Below are 21,323 nucleotides of genomic sequence, written 5' to 3'. Positions count from 1 at the left end.
CAACCCAGCCTTTCCTTCCTAATCCGGCACCCATGCTCGGTCTCCTAGCTGTTCTGGATTCCCATGTCTCAAAGCCACCTACAAAAATACTACAGAGGTAAATCCTTCCAAAATCCTTCTATAATCCTCAGAGCTACTTTAAGCAACAGACTTTTCTGAAAATACCAGCGTCCCTCGGGAAGGCAGAGACTACATGCTGTTGCGCTGCATTTATATTTCTGCTGGTATTTCTTGCTCAGGAACAAAACGCTTTCCTGGAGAAAGATTTTGTAGTAAATGCACTGAGGTTTAACTTTGCTAAAAATAATGCAATTCCCCCTTGGACTGCTCTCCTACTCCAAGAAAGCCTACGGGCAAAAGCACTCGTGTCTGAACGACAGGAACAAAAGTTAAATTCTAAAACACGCAGTAACAAGAATATAAAGCTGATTCAAACATATTATCATGCTTTTATGGATGGTTATTGCAAGTATTATACATAAGCCACATACAAAGTTTAGACATAATCTGCTAAATTCACATGCAGTTCATCACTTTGCTTTGACTCCTGTAACTAGAAACTAAATGCTGCTTTGAATCCACAATAACAATCAGATCCTGCTTCACTTTTACATCACTACTCAGATTTGAATGTAAACCCTGGTAAACAAAGTAAAACTGATACTTTATGGAAAATTCTTATAGCTTAATCATGCTTAACATTTTATTTGACAACTACTTTTGCATGAGGAGTAAAGCATGGAGAGGATGTAGTTGTAAACTTTAAGCTTACGTTTTAAAACACTATTGATCATTATTGCTTAGGACTTGGAGGATTTTTTAAGTTAAGATTTTACGCGAGCGCTGCATTGTGTATTTTTGAAATACAAAAAGATAAAAGGATTTTAATCCGTGTGTCAGTAACTGTCATCTTTATCAGCCATGCATAATGTTACAAATCAATACTACATAGACAGAAAAGTAAGTTTTATACATTTCATTCACAGGTATCAATTTCAAAAGTTTACAGAAACAAAGACACCAAATTTGAAAGAAGAAACGTGCTGCTTCTTCTCGACCTTCGAAGAGTAATTTTACTATTTTAAGTTTACAAGTAACATTTAGCTGGGACAAACTGATGCTAAGCGTGTTGTATTATTAAGAAAAAAAAACAGCTCTGCCCAACTTCCTCCCAAGCTAGGAAAAACAACTCTGAAAAGTGCGCTTTTGTCTGAGTACACACTGTATAACCATTTATTTGTCACTATTGCACAGCTTCTGAAGTGTGAAAATGCCAGAAGCCTCTTGATGAGAAACAGGAAGGAGCTTTTGCATTTATCTCTATCAAACATTATTTGCAAAGATCCAAGCGGTTGCTTGTGACTTGTACCAGAGATCCCAGACTGTCCAGATCAGATTTTCATCAAGACCAGCAAACGAAGACTAAGCGGACGCTATTCCAGGGAGGGACTAGAGCAGGGCTAGAGGAGCTTCACCACGTCCAGGCACGAACCCCAACCGCAGTCCCGCATCCCTGTATCTGCAAATGCACACAAACACACTCTGGAAACAAGCAAAAGCTGATGACAAGGAATAAGCTGCTCTAACACCTCACATTAAGCAAAGCACAGAATTAAACAGTTTAAGACAATTTTCCTGCCTAAATTTTAAAACTGTTCTAAATCAGAATATTGGAAAAATAAGAAAAAAGCAGGTTCATTATGTCATTATGTAAAAAGAACAAAGTTGAGAGACTTCTTAATGTGGCAAAGTGGCAAACAAGCGCCAGGTGTAACGTCTGGTTGAAAAACTGAAGAGAACTTCTCTCTATCCAGGCCCGAACACTGATTTCTTCAAACATTTTCCCCTAATCTCTCCAGAAACGATAACAGTACAACTCTTGGAAAGCACATTTTCATCTTTATACTAGTTCCAAAAAGATTAAACACAATTTTATTGCTAGGGAGCTATGTTCCCAGGGCACTTCTTCTGACACGGGCTCACGTTTATTTGTGGTACCACTAGAGATGCTTAAGAAACTGCATTTTTGGAAGTCAAAGCTCAGTTTTCAGACAGCAACTAGTCTTGCTGCCACTTCATTAGATGGACAGGAAAACTTGGCTTTTTCCAGCCGTCAGGCTTTTACATATTTGTTTGAGATGTTCAGTCAAATGGACTTGTGGCCCATATAGGCATCTGTGATCATATAGAGGTTATTCAACTCCTCCTACATACGGCGTCTTATGCATTTCATTTAGAAGACCACATTCCCTATATAGTCAGCGGAGAGAGGCAGGCTTCCAACCAAGGTTTTTTGAATTATCCTCCAGCATCTCCATTTAATTTATATATTTATGTAGTCCTAAATTTGGAGTTTAAAATTAAATGATGTGAATATTCTCTCCACAATTTCTGAAGTAGATATGAGTAAGAATTCAATTAGTCTACATAAACTTTGTTTAATAGCTAGTATTTCCTTTCTCTGATGAGTAACTTGTTGTGAAGGTCAGAAACATATGGACTTACACTGGTTTGATTTTGGAAAACTAAATACAAAACAAATATACTATCCAAAATAGTTTTCATCCAATTGAGACTATGGTGAAGTCAGTCTTAATTGCCTTTCTCTTTCAACAGCTTTCATTTATTATGTTTCACTAAGCAACCCAGCAGGAAACCATAGACATTACTAAATATCAGGAACTTTGTGGAAGGCAAAGGCTGGATATGATCAGGAATATGAAGAGTTTGCTCTGGCCTTCCATTATGTTTTAGAAAGCCAATTTGCTTATCAATTCCTTTTAGGGGGAGAATTACATGGATTCCAGAAATACACTCGTCTATATTAAATCTTGTTTCACACATAAGGGCAAAACAGAAAACAAACCACATCTGCTCTCCTGGGAATGAGAAAATAAACATCTAATCACATAGGTTCTCAGCAAAGGAAAAGAAGCATCTTTTATTAAGAAGAAGAAGAGAAACTAGAATGGCACTTTCTTTTGAACTTGCAGGTAACATTAGGCATCTTACGATTCTCCTGCAGTAAGAGCATGCAACGGGCAGCACTACCAGTTACAGACACTGTGCAGCCGACTACTACTGTAGAGTCCCTGCTGTGACGGAGACACCTTACACTGCCATGTCATCAGCTGTGTTGATGATTTTCATCTTTTTATTAAAGAAGAATTACTTATAACTCTATCTGAAGACAGGAAAAGGTATACAAATTATCCACCACAAAGCAGACAAGACAGAATTGAATTCATGTTAGTGTAAGAGGAGGAAAAGAAACAAGGCTGAGGCAGAACACCTGACCTGTGATTTGCAGTCCCAACCTACCACTGAACATACCATTAGTTTGGGATTCTGCAGTATTAGATACGGATAATGAACATGTTACTATCACTTTCCCTTAGTGTTGAGATCTTCCTTAGTGTTTGAGATTTTTGAGCTGCCTATCGCACATCTTAGTTGGGCCTCCTAATTTCTCTGTGAACTCCAACCAACACAAAAATAGTCTTCCAGATGTATTATCTACTTCTCAGGCTCCAAGACAGCTTCCCATCATTTCACAATTTACAAAGATGACTCCTTCTGGTTTCTGAGACCTGCATGGCAATTAATCTCTGCTAAGCATGAAACTGCTAGTCGCCAGAGATGCGGTTATTTAGGGAACTCACAGCCTTCCCAGTTTCAGGGCTTTGGTACTAAACAGCAGAGTCTCTTGGAAGTTGTTTCCCTCTCGTGGAACATGAATCTAGTTTAGGGCACAATGTATCATACAAGATCTTGCTCCTTACCACATCCCTCCATAGACACCCGGCAAAAGGGGACTGTTTGAAAGAAGTGGCTCTTCCCTGCTACCTTCAGCAGACAGATACGCATCAGAAAGCTACGTATTTTTATTTGTAAACCGTGAGCTACTCTGGCTGTCATTGTTCTATAAATTAGAGAGATAGATAAATTGTAAACCTAAGTGGGTATTCTTTCCCTGACCATTTTTCTGTGCCATCCTAGGAGTGTCTTAATTAGGAGAATGAATGATTTCATTCTTTATAATTAACAAATAAACCAGACAATCTGGAGTATTAGAATGAATAAACGAATAAGCCAGAAAAAGCATTACAGAATTGTCCAGGGATAACTGACTATACAGACAAGTTTGATGACTAGTTGAATTACATTTCTTTTTAAAGAGGGTCCTTTAATAGTTAATACTGCATTTTTGTTGTTACTATGAACGATCTATACCACTGCTTGTACTTTCTAAGAGACAGCACTTTACTGTAAAGAGTCCCAAAAGTGATAAAAACAGAAATATTTTGAACTGCAGGATATGCAATGCAAAGGTGCTATTTAAAGAAAATGCCTGACTAATGGCTACCTCCCAAATTAAACAGAATTCAGGAGCACCGTATCTGTTCATAACTCCCATTTGGAGTACGTCTTCTGGTGAAAATTACACCTGGTACAGAATGTAACAGCTTGCTCAATAAGCAAAGCAGGTAAACAAAAATCTTGCCACTAGACTCTGCTCAGATCAGGCATTTCCTTATTCTCTTTTAACACCTTGAAAATAAGAATAAAGATCTTAAATCTGACCAAAACAGTTACCTAAGGATCTCTCAGCTGCTCTCCAAGTTTCTATTTAGGAGTTTTTCCAAATCTGCAGTGGGGAAAACATAGTTGGGGTAACAGGGAGGTCCTGTAGCTTATAGGAAATGGAGCAGCACCCTAACAGGAATCAGGAACCACACAGCTAATCATATGCCGACTGAAACACCACGCCAGTTTCTTGAACTGTACTCCGCAACCCTTCCCATGCACGGGATCTTCACTCGTGGGGAGAAAGGGCCCCGCTTCACAGAGGTTAGTCACTTCCCTAATCGCAAAGACAAAAGGCAAGTTCTGCATATATCTCTGGTGCCTTGGTCCCATAATACAAAAATTAAGATGACTTTTGTTACAAAAATTGCAAACGGTATTACAGAGTTAGGCGGAATTTAATTACCACCTGGCCTTATGTTCCCCATTTGCCTTGTATCAGAGATAAGAGCATTTTCCTTTATGTCTAGTAACACACAAAAAAAGTTCAGTTATAAACTTGCTAAAAATTTAGCTGAAGAGCTCTCCCATATCATCAAGAAAAAGTTCATTTAGCATTGACTTCTAAAAAATAAAAATAATTAAAAAACCAACTCTACACTTTATATACCCAAGACACTCCTGTTTATAAAACACCTACTACTCAAAGCAACCTTTGTTTCCAAAATAAGAGCACTACAAATTTCTATCAGTTGGGCATTTTGCAGAGTCACCCTGCCCAGCTGTCTACAACATTAAGAAAGCCTAAACACTTGATTTTACAGTGTTGAACACCTTGCATGGAAAAAGAGTGGGAAAGCCACTCTGGTCATGAGGCACCATTCTTTTTAAGAATCATAAATTCAGCCAGTTCCTACAACTATTTTAAAATCATTTTCTCTGTTCCTCTCCCTTGCACAAATTGCCAGCAAAAGAATTAGTAAGCCAGAGATGTGGGGCATAAGTTTGATCTCTTCAGATGATGTGGAGGGAGGAAGGGAGGAGGCGGGAAGGAAGAGGACATTACTCACTGGCCAGACAGGTCAGGAGATCCTATTATCTCACTTCAACAAACAGGTCTAAATTTTTTTTTAAACTTTGGCAAAGAGCTTTTGAGATTATTTTAAAATCAGTAATGTGAACCTTCCACTGTGATCAGTCAGGCTTCTCCCTCATCAACACCCTTGTCGCAGGTCAAATGTTTGGTGTGGTGGGGAGAGGAGAGACCTAGTACATGACAACAACATGTAGATCCTATTAATAAATTCCAGTAGAGTTCTGGAGCCCTATGCAGCCAAAGCTACCCATTTCCTATGCATTACCAAGACAGACTAAATTCAACTGCAACAGTCTCCTAAAAGCACTGAAAACATTACAAAACCCTGCAACAGTTAAACTATAAATAGCGAATTCATAGCTATTATTAGGAATGAAGGACAACAAATTCTCACACTTTACGATGATGAAAGGAATCTATGTTAGTGTTTTCCAGAACTGAAGCAGTAAGATTTTTGAACAAGGTTCCAGAAAACTGAGTCTTTAGCATTCGAAGACACAGCTTGCTTCCAGTAATGCAATTCAGCCTCGTCTCAGACCCTGTCAGTCATCAAATTCCAGAAATGGCATTCTTCCAAACGAAGCTGCTCAAGATAAATACTCTATAAAACTAATAGCTCGATTTCACCCTGCTCCTCCTACAGACATACTACCTCAATATCCAAAGTTCTCCAAAGACCCAGGGCTAAGTTCAGCTAACTATGCAACTGGCCAAATGTGCATCATTCTAATCATATTTGTCAACATTCAATCACTTGCATAATATTATGGTTGTCATGGCGCCAGCAAGCAGTTAAAAAAAGGCAATGACAAAAGAAAAGAGACCATATGACAGAAAGAGAAAGTCTTCGGATATTCAGGAAAATTCCTGTACATCTATCAGTCAGTCTGCAACGTTCTGCAAGAGAAATCCCAGAGCTAACAGCAGAGCCCCGTGCTAACCAGTCTGTGCTGAAACTGCCCCTCAGCGTATTCAGGCAGGTGCAGATTTTGCACGGCCACAGCAGTTAGACACTAGCTAGGGTGTCTGAATATTGTGACTTGAACTGAATGCTCAAGTGCTCAACCCACTACACCAAGAGCTAACAGGAAGTCCTCGGCCGAAAAGCACAAATGATCTAAGCACTACAGATGGGACAAAGTACCTCGCCCCTGAGGACCTAGCAATAGCTGATTTTACCTTGAAGATCTTATTGCAAAGCATCCTGTGCAGCTGGGCTCCAATTTCAGCACTGCTGCTCCAGGTATCCCTGTAGTCTAATCAAAGCTTCAATCTGGGAGGGCAAACAGCTGGAGTTTGTAACTATCAACATATCTAGATCCAGCAATATAGATATTCTTTTGCTAACGTGGTAAATATTTGGAGTAACACCCGCTGGAACCAAGGCCTATTAAAATAAGTTTTTATTCACATTCATAAGGTTTCTTTCTCTAAGTGAACAGAGCTGATCAAGCAGAGCAGAACTCCGATGGCAGTGCATGCTGCAAACCCCACCTCTGGTAAATCACTGTCTTCTCATAAAGACACACCAATATAAGCTTCATGGTGGTTCAGAAACTGAGAAAATACAAGAGTACTTGCATCACAAACGTACAAAGCTGGTTTATCTGTGAAATACATAGGTATTTGGGTAATAAACGCTGCTGTTTATAACCCTGATGGCTGCAAAACCACACGTAGGAGCATAAAGTCAACATCAGCTGCTTTGCTGTCGCTGCCTAGGTGCTGTGAACAGCTCAAGTGTCTCCACCACTGTTCAATGTCTCCCTGCTAGGCAAATGAACAAGAGTCTCCAGGTTGAAAAAAATCACTCAACACCCCACTGCAGCAGAACAGAAAAGAATGCAGATAGTCTGCTATCGCTTCAGAGAACTAAGACAATATTGGAGGTGAACTGCAATAACAACAACAACAAAAAAAAGCGTAAGATGGACTACTGAAGAGTATTAAGGAGTACAAAAGCCAGCCAACCATTCACTTGCAGAGCTAGAAGGTTCGGGGAGAAGAGTAAAATTATCATTTATGTTGCAATCTCCTTGAGAATCTTGCTTCCTTTACACAGTTGTGAACATGTGTGGGAGGAAGAAGAAAAAGTGGTACAACAACCTCAATTTAACTAACGCAGGTTGACAGAGATTAATTCCTACAACAGGTCCCAGGAACATATCCTCGTAGAGACTCTAGCACCTCTACCTTTTCCAACAGCTAGGTATCATCATTTTATAATATACATTAATTCAAAAATGCACTTAGACAAACTACTGGAGGAAAACTCATCGAAGACCTAATTTACAGAAATACCAGGCAGTCCTTTAAGGCTTGAAGAATATTCTGAAGAAGCGTCACTTTATGCTTTGCCTGTTACAATACTCTTCAAAACATACTCACTAGTGGATAGATCAACAAGAGCGTAGAGCAGGTGGGCAATACGTCCAATTCTTATGTTCTTAAGAACACCAGCTATGACACAGTTCTGAAACTGCCATAGGACTCCAGGGTTTCCAAAAGTAGTGTCTGCCCAAACGTTACATTCTGTTGGCTCTTACGTTTGTCACATACAGCATTCCCTCTGCCCCTCACTTCTGTAAAGTTGATAAAATATTAATATGAGGCATTGATCTGAATGCTGCATTGCTTCCTTGACCGAACACATCCTTCTGTCCCAGTATAAAAGTAGATTTTTTTAGTTCTAGGTTTAATTTCCACAATGATTCCTGTACTTTAGTTACAAATATGCAGACTATCCAAATCCTAAAGTTTTTTTAAGATATCAAAACATACTAGGTCCTCTAATCAGACATTAACAAGGTTGTTGGCTTTTATCACTGTAGTCAGAAAAGAGGATATTATCTCATCTACACTGACTCTACTGTTGACTTAAAAAAACAAAACAACACCACGCCTCATATCTTTGACACTTATGCCAGCATTTTATTGATTATGTGCTTGAAAATCCAAACTCTTGGTATCATTGTATTCAGAAATCAGAAAATAAAACTAATGACTAATAGCCTTATCAACGATACAGCCTAATAACAAACAACCCAAAACCAAAGTCAAATTCATCAATATGACCTTGTCATACCGCCAGAAAGAGCGGCTCGGAGTACTATTGATGCGTTGACTTCTCCACGCGGTACACGATCATGACATATACGTTGTAATGACTTGCCTCGGTAGAATTAAATATTACTTTCTTCCATAAAAGAGCGAGCTAACACCATCAGCACCAAACTATGAATCTCCAGTGACAAAATCAAAAGGATATTCCTGCGTGGGTCAAAGCCACAGAGCGGCAGAAGCCTGTTTGCCCAAATTTAAGTCCCTTTCACTGTACCAAGCCTGCATGCAGGCAGCATGATGCTGTCACTTGACGACCGGTGAGATTCTGAGGTGAGCACGACTATTCGCAACTGTATGAAGTGAAGAGGGGGGACGCAGCTGGCAGGAGAATATAGCACATCAAAACAGGCACCCTGTTTTTACTACCTCCGACTAAAAGAGAGTCCAACTGGAAAAAAAAAAAAAGTCTTGACAGTAACAAATATGGCTATAGATAAACAGATTTTATAGATAAATAAATTGTGTACATGAGAGAAGCTGACCGGACTGGACAGGACCTGATCTCCGCTCTATAAGCTAAGTGCAAGAGAAATATAATACATTAATACAGGTGAGTATCAAGCTTAAGGTAGCAGTTTGAGTTGTAGGTGCAAAAAAGCAGGTGTAGGTGCAAAAAAGCAGGCAGACGGAGAATAGATGGAGACTATTTTCAACAAATTCTAGCCTGTGATTCTTATGAAACTTCTTCCTGTAAAGTCCCCTGCAGAGAAGTAATTCTGTTCCAGGGCAGACTTTTTCCATCTTTTCATTTAGCTTTAAGGTAGTTCTTTTTTATGCTCCATCTGCAAAAACATAAGATATAAAGAGAAAAATAACTAGCTACAAAACTAACACTGGGGTTCTTGTGAGGCACGTAAATTTGCTGAAGATATTCCCTCTGTTCTGCACCATCAGTAACTGCTTTCAGCTGCATCTGCTTTAGAAGTAGTCAAGTTAGCAGCAAATTAAAAAAGGAAAAAGTCCAGCTCTTCACTCTTTAGCTTTAAAGTTTCCTTTCTTGAAGAAAAAAAAGAATCTTTAAACTAGGCTCAACGCAAAGCTTAATTAGATTCCACTCTTCATCTTCAAAACCCTATAGAGATCATAATATTCCCCAAGAGAGCTTTTAGCCCTTTGTGATAACTTCTCAGAGAAGCTATTCAAGCAAAGCTGTAGGACCAACCATTTCAAGAGGAGAGTTCACAAAGCAGCTAATCCTTCTTCCAGCACACAGACTATTAGTCTGGGACTTCCAAAAGGATCAGAATGACCTTCTGCCTTCAAATCTAGAAAGCAAGATACACCTCACCTTATACCAGTCTGCAAAACTGGCTATAAAAATACAGATAATCCAACTCAGTTTGCCTCCTGTTATTTTACTAACCTCACCTTTAGCTAACAGTCACCTGGGACATGAACTTTCCATTGACTAAATAAGTCAAAGTTGTGCTACACCTATTTTATCTTGCCAAATGGGTCCAACACAGACGCTAATGAGATAAAACACAACTGTAGCCCTGAAAGTAGTAAAGTTATACTAGGAAAAATAGGTCTTTGTTAGCATAATAACATACCACTGAGCTTTGGTCTCTCATGTCCAACATACCCGTACCAACAGTTGGCAAAATTTTTACAGGTAGAAAAGCCTACCGGTTTATCCTAATTGCAGTGCCCATTCAGAATTCACTCTTGAATGTCTACCCACCGTAAAAGTTTCCAAAGAAGTTAAAACCGAGTTTTAAATCCGAGTTAGCTATCCAACAGAACAAAGGATGGTATATTGCTAAGTGCTACAGACACCAGAACTAATACTGCAGTAGAGAGAGCTATAACTCAGCTGACATGTTCATCTCTGTCCTGCTAACCACACTACTGTGCAGCTCAAATATTTTGTAATGCTTGTTCTCACCCAAGCTCCACTATATCGAGTGGAATAAGCTGAACATACTAATCCAAGTAACTGCTGAATTGAAAAGAAATCCTCAAGATATACACTTACTACTAGCTTAACCTATACGGAAAACCCTTCTGCAAAACTCTACCTATGCATCACTGCTGTAGAGGCAGGTGCACTAAATTCACATGCTGAGACCATTTTGTACCATATGAAACTAGGCTGCACTACAAATCTACGTGTGCAGTGCTCTCGCTCTTCTAGCACAAAGTTGCTGCTTGCCGCACTGCTGACCTGAGAACAGCGGTGTGAAAGGAAGGGGTTACAAAACTTTTTGACTCAGTAGAATGCTTTCAACGTGCAACACTTCCATTGACCTCTTTGAACTACTGCCAGGCTTCTAAATCTATTAAAGCAATGCATATAGTTAAGAAAAACAGTCACAACATATTTACTAGAAGTTGTCTTCTGGCTCATTATCAGATAAACAAAAGCATTTTTTTTAAAGATTCCTCTGTCCAAACACAGAGTACAGAGGAATGAAAAGGTAAACTTAGTCTTTTGAGACAAAAAGTGGCAAGCAGAAAAGCACAGACCAGGTAGAAATAAGGGACAGCAACAGAGGACTTCAAGGCTAGGTCCCTTTAAAGTCTGCTGTTCACATTGTGCTCTGCCCCCATACCAGCTTCAGAGTGGAGACTCCTGCAGAAATGCAGCTGAGGCATAAAAAATGAAGAGGGTCATTTCACAGTCTTCAGCTATGTACCAGTGGCACATGAGAAAATACTTCCTTGGGCCAAAAGCCTATGAGGTAGCTACAGAAAGCAAGGGAACAAACCAGACCAAGAGACACAGGAGAAAATATTGTTTTCATAAGGGAGAATGAGAGAGGAAATCAAACACCATCATTTTCCTTTCAGATTCTGTTGGTTAGGAAAAATGCTAGCATATATAAACTATAAGATATAATCATATCTCGCCAACATCTATGTGGGCAACTTCAGGAATAAGGGAGGCATCTTAAGCACAAGACTGCACAACGCAACCACTTCTCTTCTATTTCATAAAGCCTGTTATGATTGCTTGAAAGAACCTCTGTTCCGATATCGCACAAAAAGTCATTCCATCCTTAACCCCTGTTTGCCCTTACAAATGAGACTATCCTCATAGTTTATTTAATGTATCTATCATGTTAGAGTATTTGTTGTGCTATGAAAAATGTTCTATTTTAATTGATTAGTTATCAGTTACAAAATACCTTCCCAAGAAGTTAGCAGGCCATTCTTACTTTATCACACCCCTGTCCATACCATGTCACTTCGTATGATGTACAGAAATAGAGGATACGCAAAGGAATTTAGGAACTGAGGCTTAGATCTGACCTTATGCAGAAATACTCAACAGACCCTAATAATGAAGATGACAGCATGACAGCTATACAATTAATCGGTTTCAGGATAATCTCATCCGAGTGGTTCTAGTGGACAGAAAGACACTTAATATATTACAAGAGTTGAGTTCCCCTAGGGATAGCACGTGAGAGGAGCACGGTGGCCTGGCGGTGGCCAGTATTTCAAGCACAGTCACCGCTTGTAGATGTACGAGGAAAAGATCAATGTTAGCATTCTTGGAAGAAGTAAGGAGAAAGGGGGCCATGTGTTGCCATGACACATATGCTCCATTAATCTTATTAAATCATCACCTTTCAAAGCCAGTTTTATTGTCTTGATCCACTTCAGCTGCCACACTGGCTTGTGTTTCACTCTGCTTCACTCAACCCACATAACTGGCTGAATCATTCCAAATTTTAATCTTAATCAGTTACACTAAAGCAAAGTAGCAGCAAAAATAAAATGTGCACAATGATTTTTCTACTAATTTCAGCCTGGCTTCTTCTGGAAATGTTACTCAGAGGTCACTAGAATTAAATTGGACTCTTTGACTAAATGATTTATGTCAATTATTTGCTTTTAGAGTATATTGTAATGCTTAGAGTCACCATAAAAGCTCAAAGGGCAATAAAGATTACAACAAAGGTGGCATTTGCACCAAAGACATTGATACATCATATTTCCAAAATAATGAACTAAAATAGTTCAGATATACAAAATGATCAGAATTCTGCTCTTCTTCTAAATTTTAAGAAATCTGAATCACTGTATTTAAAAAGCATGACATGTTTTTCAAAATACTTCTGGTAGGAAGGTTTCATAAGTATACATTTTTTTGCATTGTGTTTCAGGGACAAATGATGAATGACAGAAACTTCGGCATTTGAATCTAACATTTAAAACTGTGGCATTCACCAAAACCCGTCTAACCTCATAACAATTTATTAGTCTCCATTAATCCATCCTGTCTGGTTGCCCCCCCCCCCCACAATCCCTCAAATTCCAACAGCATTAAGTTGCCCAGCTCATACCAAGTTCACAAAGTAAGAAATTACTTTATTGGATTATACTCTTCAATAAAGATGAGAGATATCTCAGGCTTCATCTAACCTGACACGGAGCACACAAGAAGATAGTGATAATGGTAGACCCATATACCTAACAGCCCACTTCTTCATGACCCAGGAAATCATATTCAGACGACTTCTATTTGAGGGAATTCAAACGTCTCTAGAAAAGCAGCCAAACTATCCCCGGAGGTTACAGCCCCTTCAGTCTTTCATATTACATTTTTATTAAGGCAGGAAGCGGAACCTACATCCTCTCCAACCCCCAAATTAGTACCCTACCCCTTAAGTCAGAAAGTCATGCCTGGTTTCTGGCCCCTCAAATATTTACAGCATTCCCAATGAAGGGAGACAGACTAAAGAGGACACACGCAGCTCACACTCAGAGCAACACAGTTTGGGGAGGAGAGCATCCCCCAGAAGGCGAGAGGCAAACTCAACCCCCCCAGGGATGCGCCCCATCCCGTGTCCTGCCCAGGTTCTCTAACCACAGCATGGAAAGTGGGGAACCATTAACTTTTGCTCCCACAATATTCTGAACAGGCTAAAGACAGAACCGACATAAATCTTAATTAAAACAGGCACTGCATGCCAGCACCAAGAAAACATCGACTGATACCGTTTTGCACTTTTAAAGTTTTCTTACAGAATTATTACTATATTGGTAAATACAGCCTCTTCATTGAAGTGGAAGGACTTTTTTATTTTCCTTTGCTTATCAGATTCTTGTATCTATGTACATTCAAGTACTTGTAAACTTCGACTAATCCCATGCTCTTCGCCTTATTTGTCTTTCAAGTCAATGCTGTAGACACAGTCCCTGTGTCTATGACATACAGTTTGAGATATCAAAATCTAAAGGGCGGATTACAAACAAGTGAAGTGAGAAGGGTGCTGAAAGGCAAACATATTAACTATAAATGTGATACTCCCAAATTTACTAAGGTTTAAGTCACTTCTCTGATGCCAGACACTCATGCACATGCATACAATGACATCCTTGTCCTCAGGAGGCTTCTAACAATGTGCCCGGTAATTTCATTTCTTGAAAAATGCAAGATTAAAGGCCAAACTCTACGTCTGTATGCCAAACTTTCACGAAAGATTTTAGGCAGTATGCATAACAAATTCATCTGTATGCTTTGCAGTTCTTCCAAAAAAGGGCAATACTCTGAAAATACAGGTGAATGATTTGTTTTGTTTCTATTGTAAACCGCCTTCCATCCTCAAAAAACCTTAATTAGACAGTTAAGGTCTCTCAGCATAAACAAACTAAGGTGAGTAAAAACCTTGAATTCACAAAATGATTGTACTTGTATTTGACAAGTCCTGTCAACAAGCCATAACTCTCCTTACCCCCTGCCCTCCCACATACATATCTAATCCAGCCAGCTAAGACTTAAAAGCACTACCGCACAGTATTTTGGAAGAGACTGGATTTTAATTCATAGCAAAAAGCAATGGAAGCAAATATTCAGACCTCTGAATCTAGAAAGACTTTTTAACACCAACTGATGTGAATCCTCCCAGGAACAAGGATGGCATCATACATTTATATTTATTCCAGAACCCACTAACCTTACTGACTACTTTGACACATCATTAGACTTAATTTCCACACCTTTCACACTACGTAGACAGGCTTCCAAACATACCACCACCTCATTCATCGGACCTTTGATGGCTAATACAAGAAGCAGTCCACTGTTTAAAACAATTAAAAGGGAGTTCAGTTGCTTTGAAGATTAGTGACTCAATACAGCAGCTTCTTCTTCTGTTCCTCACTTGCCCTCCCAGCCTCTCCTCCAAATCATCACCCCGATGGAAGAGGCCAACACTGCAATCCGGATTACTCTTAGACAACACTCTAGGAAAGGAAGAATTAAAAACATTTTTGTTTTGTTGAAGAATTCTCATCCTCCTTCCCTCTTCACATATAAAGCAAGTTGTGGAAAATCTTTTGTGCATTCAAAGGGCATAAAAACAAAGCAATCTCTATCACCAGACTCTGCAACAGTCAAAAGGGAGGGGGTGTTGGATCAGGCCTTGAAAGATACTAAACACCTACTAACTGAAGATACACAAGATATGCACACTACTTTGTCCTCTAAAGAGGATCCAGTGCAAAACTCTCACCACAAGGTGCCAGAAATTAAGGAATGACCAAGTATTTCACTAAAGTCACGATCCAGGTCCTGCTGCTTCCTTATTAACCTGTTGTAGTATTTCCAGCAGCTTAGCATATGAAGATTGAATTCTTGCCATTTACTAACCTCTTATCCATACACATACACTTTAACTAGGGTAATGGGCAAACAGCTCTTCTGATATTTTTTCCTCCTGTGCTGTAGAAGGAACTTTTGTCACTACCAAGTCTCATTTCCCTGCTCAAATAGAGGCAGGAAGCAAAGGAAAAATGAGTGCTCCACAACCTCCTCCTCCCAACATACTCCACGAGCAGAAAATTAAGTTCAACTCTCATTTAATCTAGAAAATCATGGCCAAAAACCTCAAGATGCAGCAACTGGGTTTCTCTATGGCTTGCAATTTTGAATAACAGCAGTAAAATACACAACTCCTTTAACTTCTTTCTATTACTGCAGACACTTGGCAAAGAAAGTTTCTCTAGTCACTACCGACAAGCATTTTATGCAAACACTTTTCTTAAAAAGAGTGTATATCCTTTCAAAAAGCATTTCCGTCTGGCACTTATCCCACGTTTCACATTAAAATTAGCAATTCCAAGATGACAGTGTTCAGTTGCACCAGGAAAATTCTCTGCAGTTCCTCCTCTGAGGGATAACGCACCTATACCTGAAACACTGGTTCACTTGGGCTATTTAAGAGATTTAAAAAGAGCTAAATAAAAGTACAGATGGTTATAGATGTGAGCATTAATGAAGAGCAAAGAAAAAAGTTATTGCAAGAAATAATTCACAAGAATAGAGATAGAAGACAATTTATATTTTTTAAATTAAGAAAGGGATGGGGAAAAAAGTATACGTTCCTCCTTCTTATAATGTCTTAACGAAAGAAAACATTTGCAATCAATTTCATTTGGTAGTTCAAGTTAAAAAAAAAAGCCACATTAAAATCTCAGATTTATATTTACAAAAACAAAGTAACACAGCAAAATCAGAATCACTTTCCCAGCTCTTCAAAATAACATCATTAACGAAGACTTCAAACATTGAGAAAGCCCTATGTTGTGTAAATATTTGACAATGCTTTTTGTCCAGAAATCACAGTTTACAAAGCACGTATTTAAAAGGTATTTCTAACGTCAGAGACAATGAACTGCTTTCAATAGAAAAGAATAAAATAAACCCTTATCATAGCTTGTGAAGCTACAGTGATTCTGTGATGAGTGTTGATAGTAGAAGAGGAGTAATCAAGCCTCACACTTCAGGACAAAAGAGAAGCACCACGGGGGCCATGAACCAATTTACTCACTCTCAATTTACATCTATACAAAGGACAGGTAAGTGAAAGGATTTTTCCTTTCATTTCCTGATTAGATGTCAAATACCTTATCTTCACAGCAGCTACACACTACACCAAAGAACATGAAAAGCACTCATTCTGAGAAAAGCAGCCTTTACAGGTCCAGCAAATGGAAGGGACGCAAGCTGCCAACTTCAAAACTGTACAACAGCACTAATTACTGGACACAATCCTGTACAATTCCTTCGCAGAAGTACCAGTTTCCTGGGTAGATGATTTAACATGTACTTTTTTCCTAAAAGCACTAGCCGATTTTCTACAGACTTGCATTATCATAATTAAAAATAAAAAAACTGCAAGATTGTTGCTGGAAGCGTAAGTAATTAAACACTTGCATGCAGAGTGCACAAGTTATAGAACAGAAGTCCTCAGTCTGAAAATAGATTTTTTTGATCTTTCCATATTTCCAAACAATGCTGATCATAGCTCTAAACGTAAAATGAAAGCAACCTCAGAAACAGGAGGACGTGTTAGTGAATACAGCAACGACAAAATTACAGTGTTCAGAGATGCAAGCCGCATATCATTGTTCTGCTACAACCCCAATACTACAGGAAAGACCTACATTTCGTGTGACACATCCAGCAAGCTGTGAAGCACAATCCAAACCTCAGCTTCACTCCCCTAACATACACAACCTACAGAAGAGTTAATCGGACTCTGGGCCTCTGTTAAAGTTTTGCCTTTAGATTAATACTGTGTCAAAGATGCTTATTCAAAAAAGCAAAGGAGTTAAAAGATTAAAATTATGTACAGATAGAAATTTTGTTTAGTTTATTCTTTTAAAGAAAGTTAGCTGACAATCCCAGAAGTAGTTTGCAAAGTTATAGCTTCATCTTGTAATTAAAATATAGTAAGATAATACTTCACTGGGCACATCTAACTGAACTACATTAAATTGCATAAATTGGTAGCAGTAATTCACTTACTATAACAATATATAGTTAGTCTTCATTAGTCAAAGAAGTTGTGTTTTTGTTGTTCTCAAGCACAGCAGACCATCACATGAACTGAGGTTGCAAAACAAAGTAAGAACTTCTAAAGAGGAAAAGACCAATACGTGCACCCGTTCCCAAAAGAGAAGTGAGGAAAGATGGGAGAGGGGCTGTCAAAGTCTCAACATGTGGCACAACAGGAATCTGGCTTCCAAGTTCTGAAAAAAAAAGTACTCCCAGAACTATTCAGAAGAGAAATATTCCTTGCATATTCAAGGAGTATTTCTCCTCCACATTCAGCACACACCAAGGTCAAAAGCAGGAATAATGGGACTTTCTCCAAAAAGAAAGTAAGAAACACCTCTAGACGTTACTATTAAAACTGATTTGAAATGCAGTAAGAAAGTATCAGAACTGGTGACACTGCTGCAGTGCTGAAGTCAACAGACCTGATGCACAGGCGGACTATGTGAAATATTTTTGTTGCAATCTTTGACAACACCAAAACACAGAGCTCTGTGAAGAAACTGCACCCTGCCTCTCCCATCCACAGCCAGCTAGGCCTGATTCAGTGTCAGGACACGGGGGGGGGAAATGCCCTCCGCTTTCGCCTGCTACACTTCGCCTTCCCACAGGAACTGGTCTCTTCCTCCCCGCTGTGTTTCCTGTACGCAGCCCGAGCCCATTGTCACCGGTGAAAACACGCACACACGCACCGCCTGCCCCGCTCCCCCGCCGACGCGGGCCGCGGCGGGGCCGGGGCACCAGCACCTGCGGCCCCGCAGCCACGAGCGCGGCCCGGGCCCACCGCGGCGGCGGCGGCGGCGGCGCCGGGACCCCGCCGGCCCGGAGCCCCCCGGACAGCCGGGGGTGACAGCCGGGCCGCCGAGCGCCGCTGCCGCACCGCGGCTGCCGGGGCCCCCGCGGCGCCTCCCCCTCGGCCCTGCCGCAGCCTCAGGCCGCGGCCGCCGCGCCGGGAGCCCCCCGCGCCCGGCCGCCGGCCCCCTCCCCGCGCCGCGGGCCGCTGCCGGAAGGAGGCCGGGCCGGAACACCCCCCGCGGCCGCGCCGGGCCGGCCCGCGCCCGCCGCCCGCCGCCCGCCGGCGCCGCCCCGCCGCCCCCCGCGCCTCACCACGAGTACGTCTGCTCCGCCATGGCTGCGGCGGGGCGGCCGGGCCCCGGGCTCCTCCGCCGCCTCCTGCTCGCCGGCGCCGGGGCTCAGTGGCGGCCCCGCTGCGGCTCCCGGCCCAACATGGCGGCGGCTGTGAGGAGGGAGGGGAGCGCAGGGGGGTCCCCGCCCGGGCGGGGAGGGGGTGGGGGAGAGGGCGATGGTGGCGGCGGGCAGGAGGGCGGCGGCTCAGCAGCCGCTCCGCGGGGCCGCGCCGGAGCGCCGGCGGCGGCTGGGCCTCATGGCCGGGCGGCGGCGGCGGCGAGGGGAGGGGAGGGGAGGGGGCGGGGGAGGCGGCGGGCACCGGGCTGCCAGGCGAGGCCGCGCGGCGTCGCCGCGCTCGCGCAGGGAGGGGGCGGGCGCGGACGCGGGGGCGGGCGCGGGGGCGGGCGCGGGGCGGGCGGAGCGCGGCGTCACGTGCCCACAACACGCTCACGTGCCGGCGCCGCGCGCAGGCGCCTCGGGTGGCGGCGGCGGCGGCGAGTGGTTGTCGGGCCCGGCCGCGCCTTGCTCCGCCGCCGCGGGCGGTTTCGGTGCGGGCGGGCGGGTCTGGATGCGGGCAGCGGCGGCGGGAGCCCGAGCCCGAGCCCGAGCCCGAGCCCGAGCCCGAGCCCGAGCCCGAGCCCCGCGGAGCGGTCGCCGTCGGGACTGCGGCGTCTGGAGCGGGGCGGGGGGTGGGAGCTGCGGTCCGGCCGCCGGGAGCCCCTTTTCCCCCAGAAAAGCAAAGCTGAGGGTGGGCTCCAGTGTGTGGTGTTTTTTAGGGCTGCTGGGGTTTGGGGAGGCTTTACGTAGAGAGTTGTGCTTCCTCTTTCAAATCTGCTTTTTTTTTCATCCTTTCTGTTTTTTGAGGGTTTTTTCTTTTTTGTAATAAGGAGCTAGGAGCTGGGCGCTGGGACCGGCTCCTCCGTCCCCAGAGGTGCAGCTCCAGCCCCCGGCACGTGCCAGAGCTGACCGCACACAAAATGGCACCGCCGGGGCGCGGGGGCTGCCGGGCCTTCCCGTGCTCCGGGGCACGAAGCCACGAAGCCCTCGCCGGCCGGCATCGCCCTGCCAGGCACCTCCTGGGCCGGCCGCAGCATGGTGGAAACGTAACCGAAGGGCTGCGTGTCACAAGCGCCGGCTTCGCTGGGGCTGCGAGACCCGGGGTGAAGGAGAGGGGACGTGCGCGGTCACGTCCCAGGTGAACACGAGGCTCACGGCAGCTCAGACAAAGCCTGCACGCTTTGGTGTGGCCTATTAAACCTAGGAAAGCAACTGCTTTTTGTGCCCCATCTCACTTCCACTGATTTCCTGCCATCCCACAGGACTACGTGACCTCCTAGGAATGAGTGTTGAACTGTTGTTTTGGTGGGTTTCCTTTTGGAGGAGGATTAGGTGATAAATGCTCGGGTAAGATAATTCTAGATAAGTCTAGAGCTCATAACTTGTATTCCACAATGTATTTGTGGAGAGCGCTAGACCTTTGAGTTTACTATCTTTCAAACAAGGAAAGCAGTAAAGGAGTTGGATCAAGAGCTCAGCATCGTTTTAGGAAGGCTCGCAGCAAAGAAAATAACATTCAAGATGCTCGGACCAAATACAAATCATATCCTTCATGTTACCGTCCAGCCCTGTGTTAAAGCACGCGTGTCCCGGGCAGAGGAACTGGCAGCTGTCTGTACCCGTCTTAGCTCTTTTTCCTCCTTGGTTTCCTCAGTGCTGCTGCCAAATCTTGACTCCTTGATCATGTTTCTGCTGAGTGCAGAGCTAGCGTCTCAGCTCAGGCCGGCCTGCTTGAGTAATCCTTGCCTCCTGTTGCCTCACTGCAGCAGTCCGTGTGAGTGGGGTTTTGCGGAGTTGGGAGCAATTGATTTCAGTCCAGCTGTGCCGGCTCATTCATTGTTGCTTGCGGTGTGGGAGGGAGATGAGCCAGTTTTAACTAGCAGTTGGAGGTGATGTAACTGCCCTGAATAGAAGAACAATGCCTGGGTCTGGTAAAAATAGGTATTTCTTTAAAACAAAGACGTGTGTAGAAATTCTGTGCCTTAATATAATCTTGCTAAAATCTTCAAAAAATACATATTAGGACACTGGAATGTTCTCATTGCATCTACAGATACTTCAAATGTCTCCAAAATGGGTCACTCTAGCTTATTCTATTTTTAATGGATAGAATATAAGAATTTTGTCAGTCTTGTTTGTTTTCTTAAAATGGAAAAACCTCAGGAGACTGGTTTGTAGTTGTGAGAGAGGATTAAAAATCAAGAACTGCTAAATTCTTCCCAGTTCTGTTACTGCTTCTCTATGTAATCTTGGGTGATCATCTCCACTTGCACGGTTTCTCTATCAATAAAGAGGAAACTGCAACATTTTCCAGCCTCCTGAAGTGCTGGGGCACTGCAGAAGGAAGATGTTATGCATGCAGGCCCTGACTTCTTTCTCGGCGGGAGGAGGGAATGCCTGAGGTCCTGAACCTTTATTTAAAAAACGCTTTTAGTAAGATGGTGCTCCGGACTTGCTTGGAGGCTTTTCCCCTCTGTGTGCCCGTATCCCTGTGCATTGAAAATGGCGTCACGAGCTGTGCTGGAGCCCAAAGGCAGTCATCCTTTCTCCCTCCTGTTCTCTCCTGAGGCCTTGCAATCTGCTGGCTCTGGGACCTTG

General features: G+C 42.7%; 1 protein-coding gene across 1 annotated transcript in view; it reads right to left on the bottom strand.

The window, feature by feature from the left end:
- The window catches only part of SPPL3 (signal peptide peptidase like 3), a 61,573-nt gene extending 42,586 nt beyond the window's left edge, over positions 1-18,987 (bottom strand). Inside the window, exon 1 of the mRNA XM_064522263.1 lies at positions 18,648-18,987. Within this exon, the coding sequence (XP_064378333.1) occupies positions 18,648-18,670 (23 nt within the window). The 5' untranslated portion in view covers positions 18,671-18,987. The remainder of the gene's footprint in view (positions 1-18,647) is intronic.
- Between the last annotated feature and the right edge of the window lie 2,336 nt (positions 18,988-21,323).

Source organism: Dromaius novaehollandiae, chromosome 17, assembly GCF_036370855.1.
Source record: "Dromaius novaehollandiae isolate bDroNov1 chromosome 17, bDroNov1.hap1, whole genome shotgun sequence".
In the NCBI taxonomy this organism is placed as follows: Eukaryota; Metazoa; Chordata; class Aves; order Casuariiformes; family Dromaiidae; genus Dromaius; species Dromaius novaehollandiae.
This window is presented reverse-complemented; position numbering and strand designations above follow the sequence as displayed.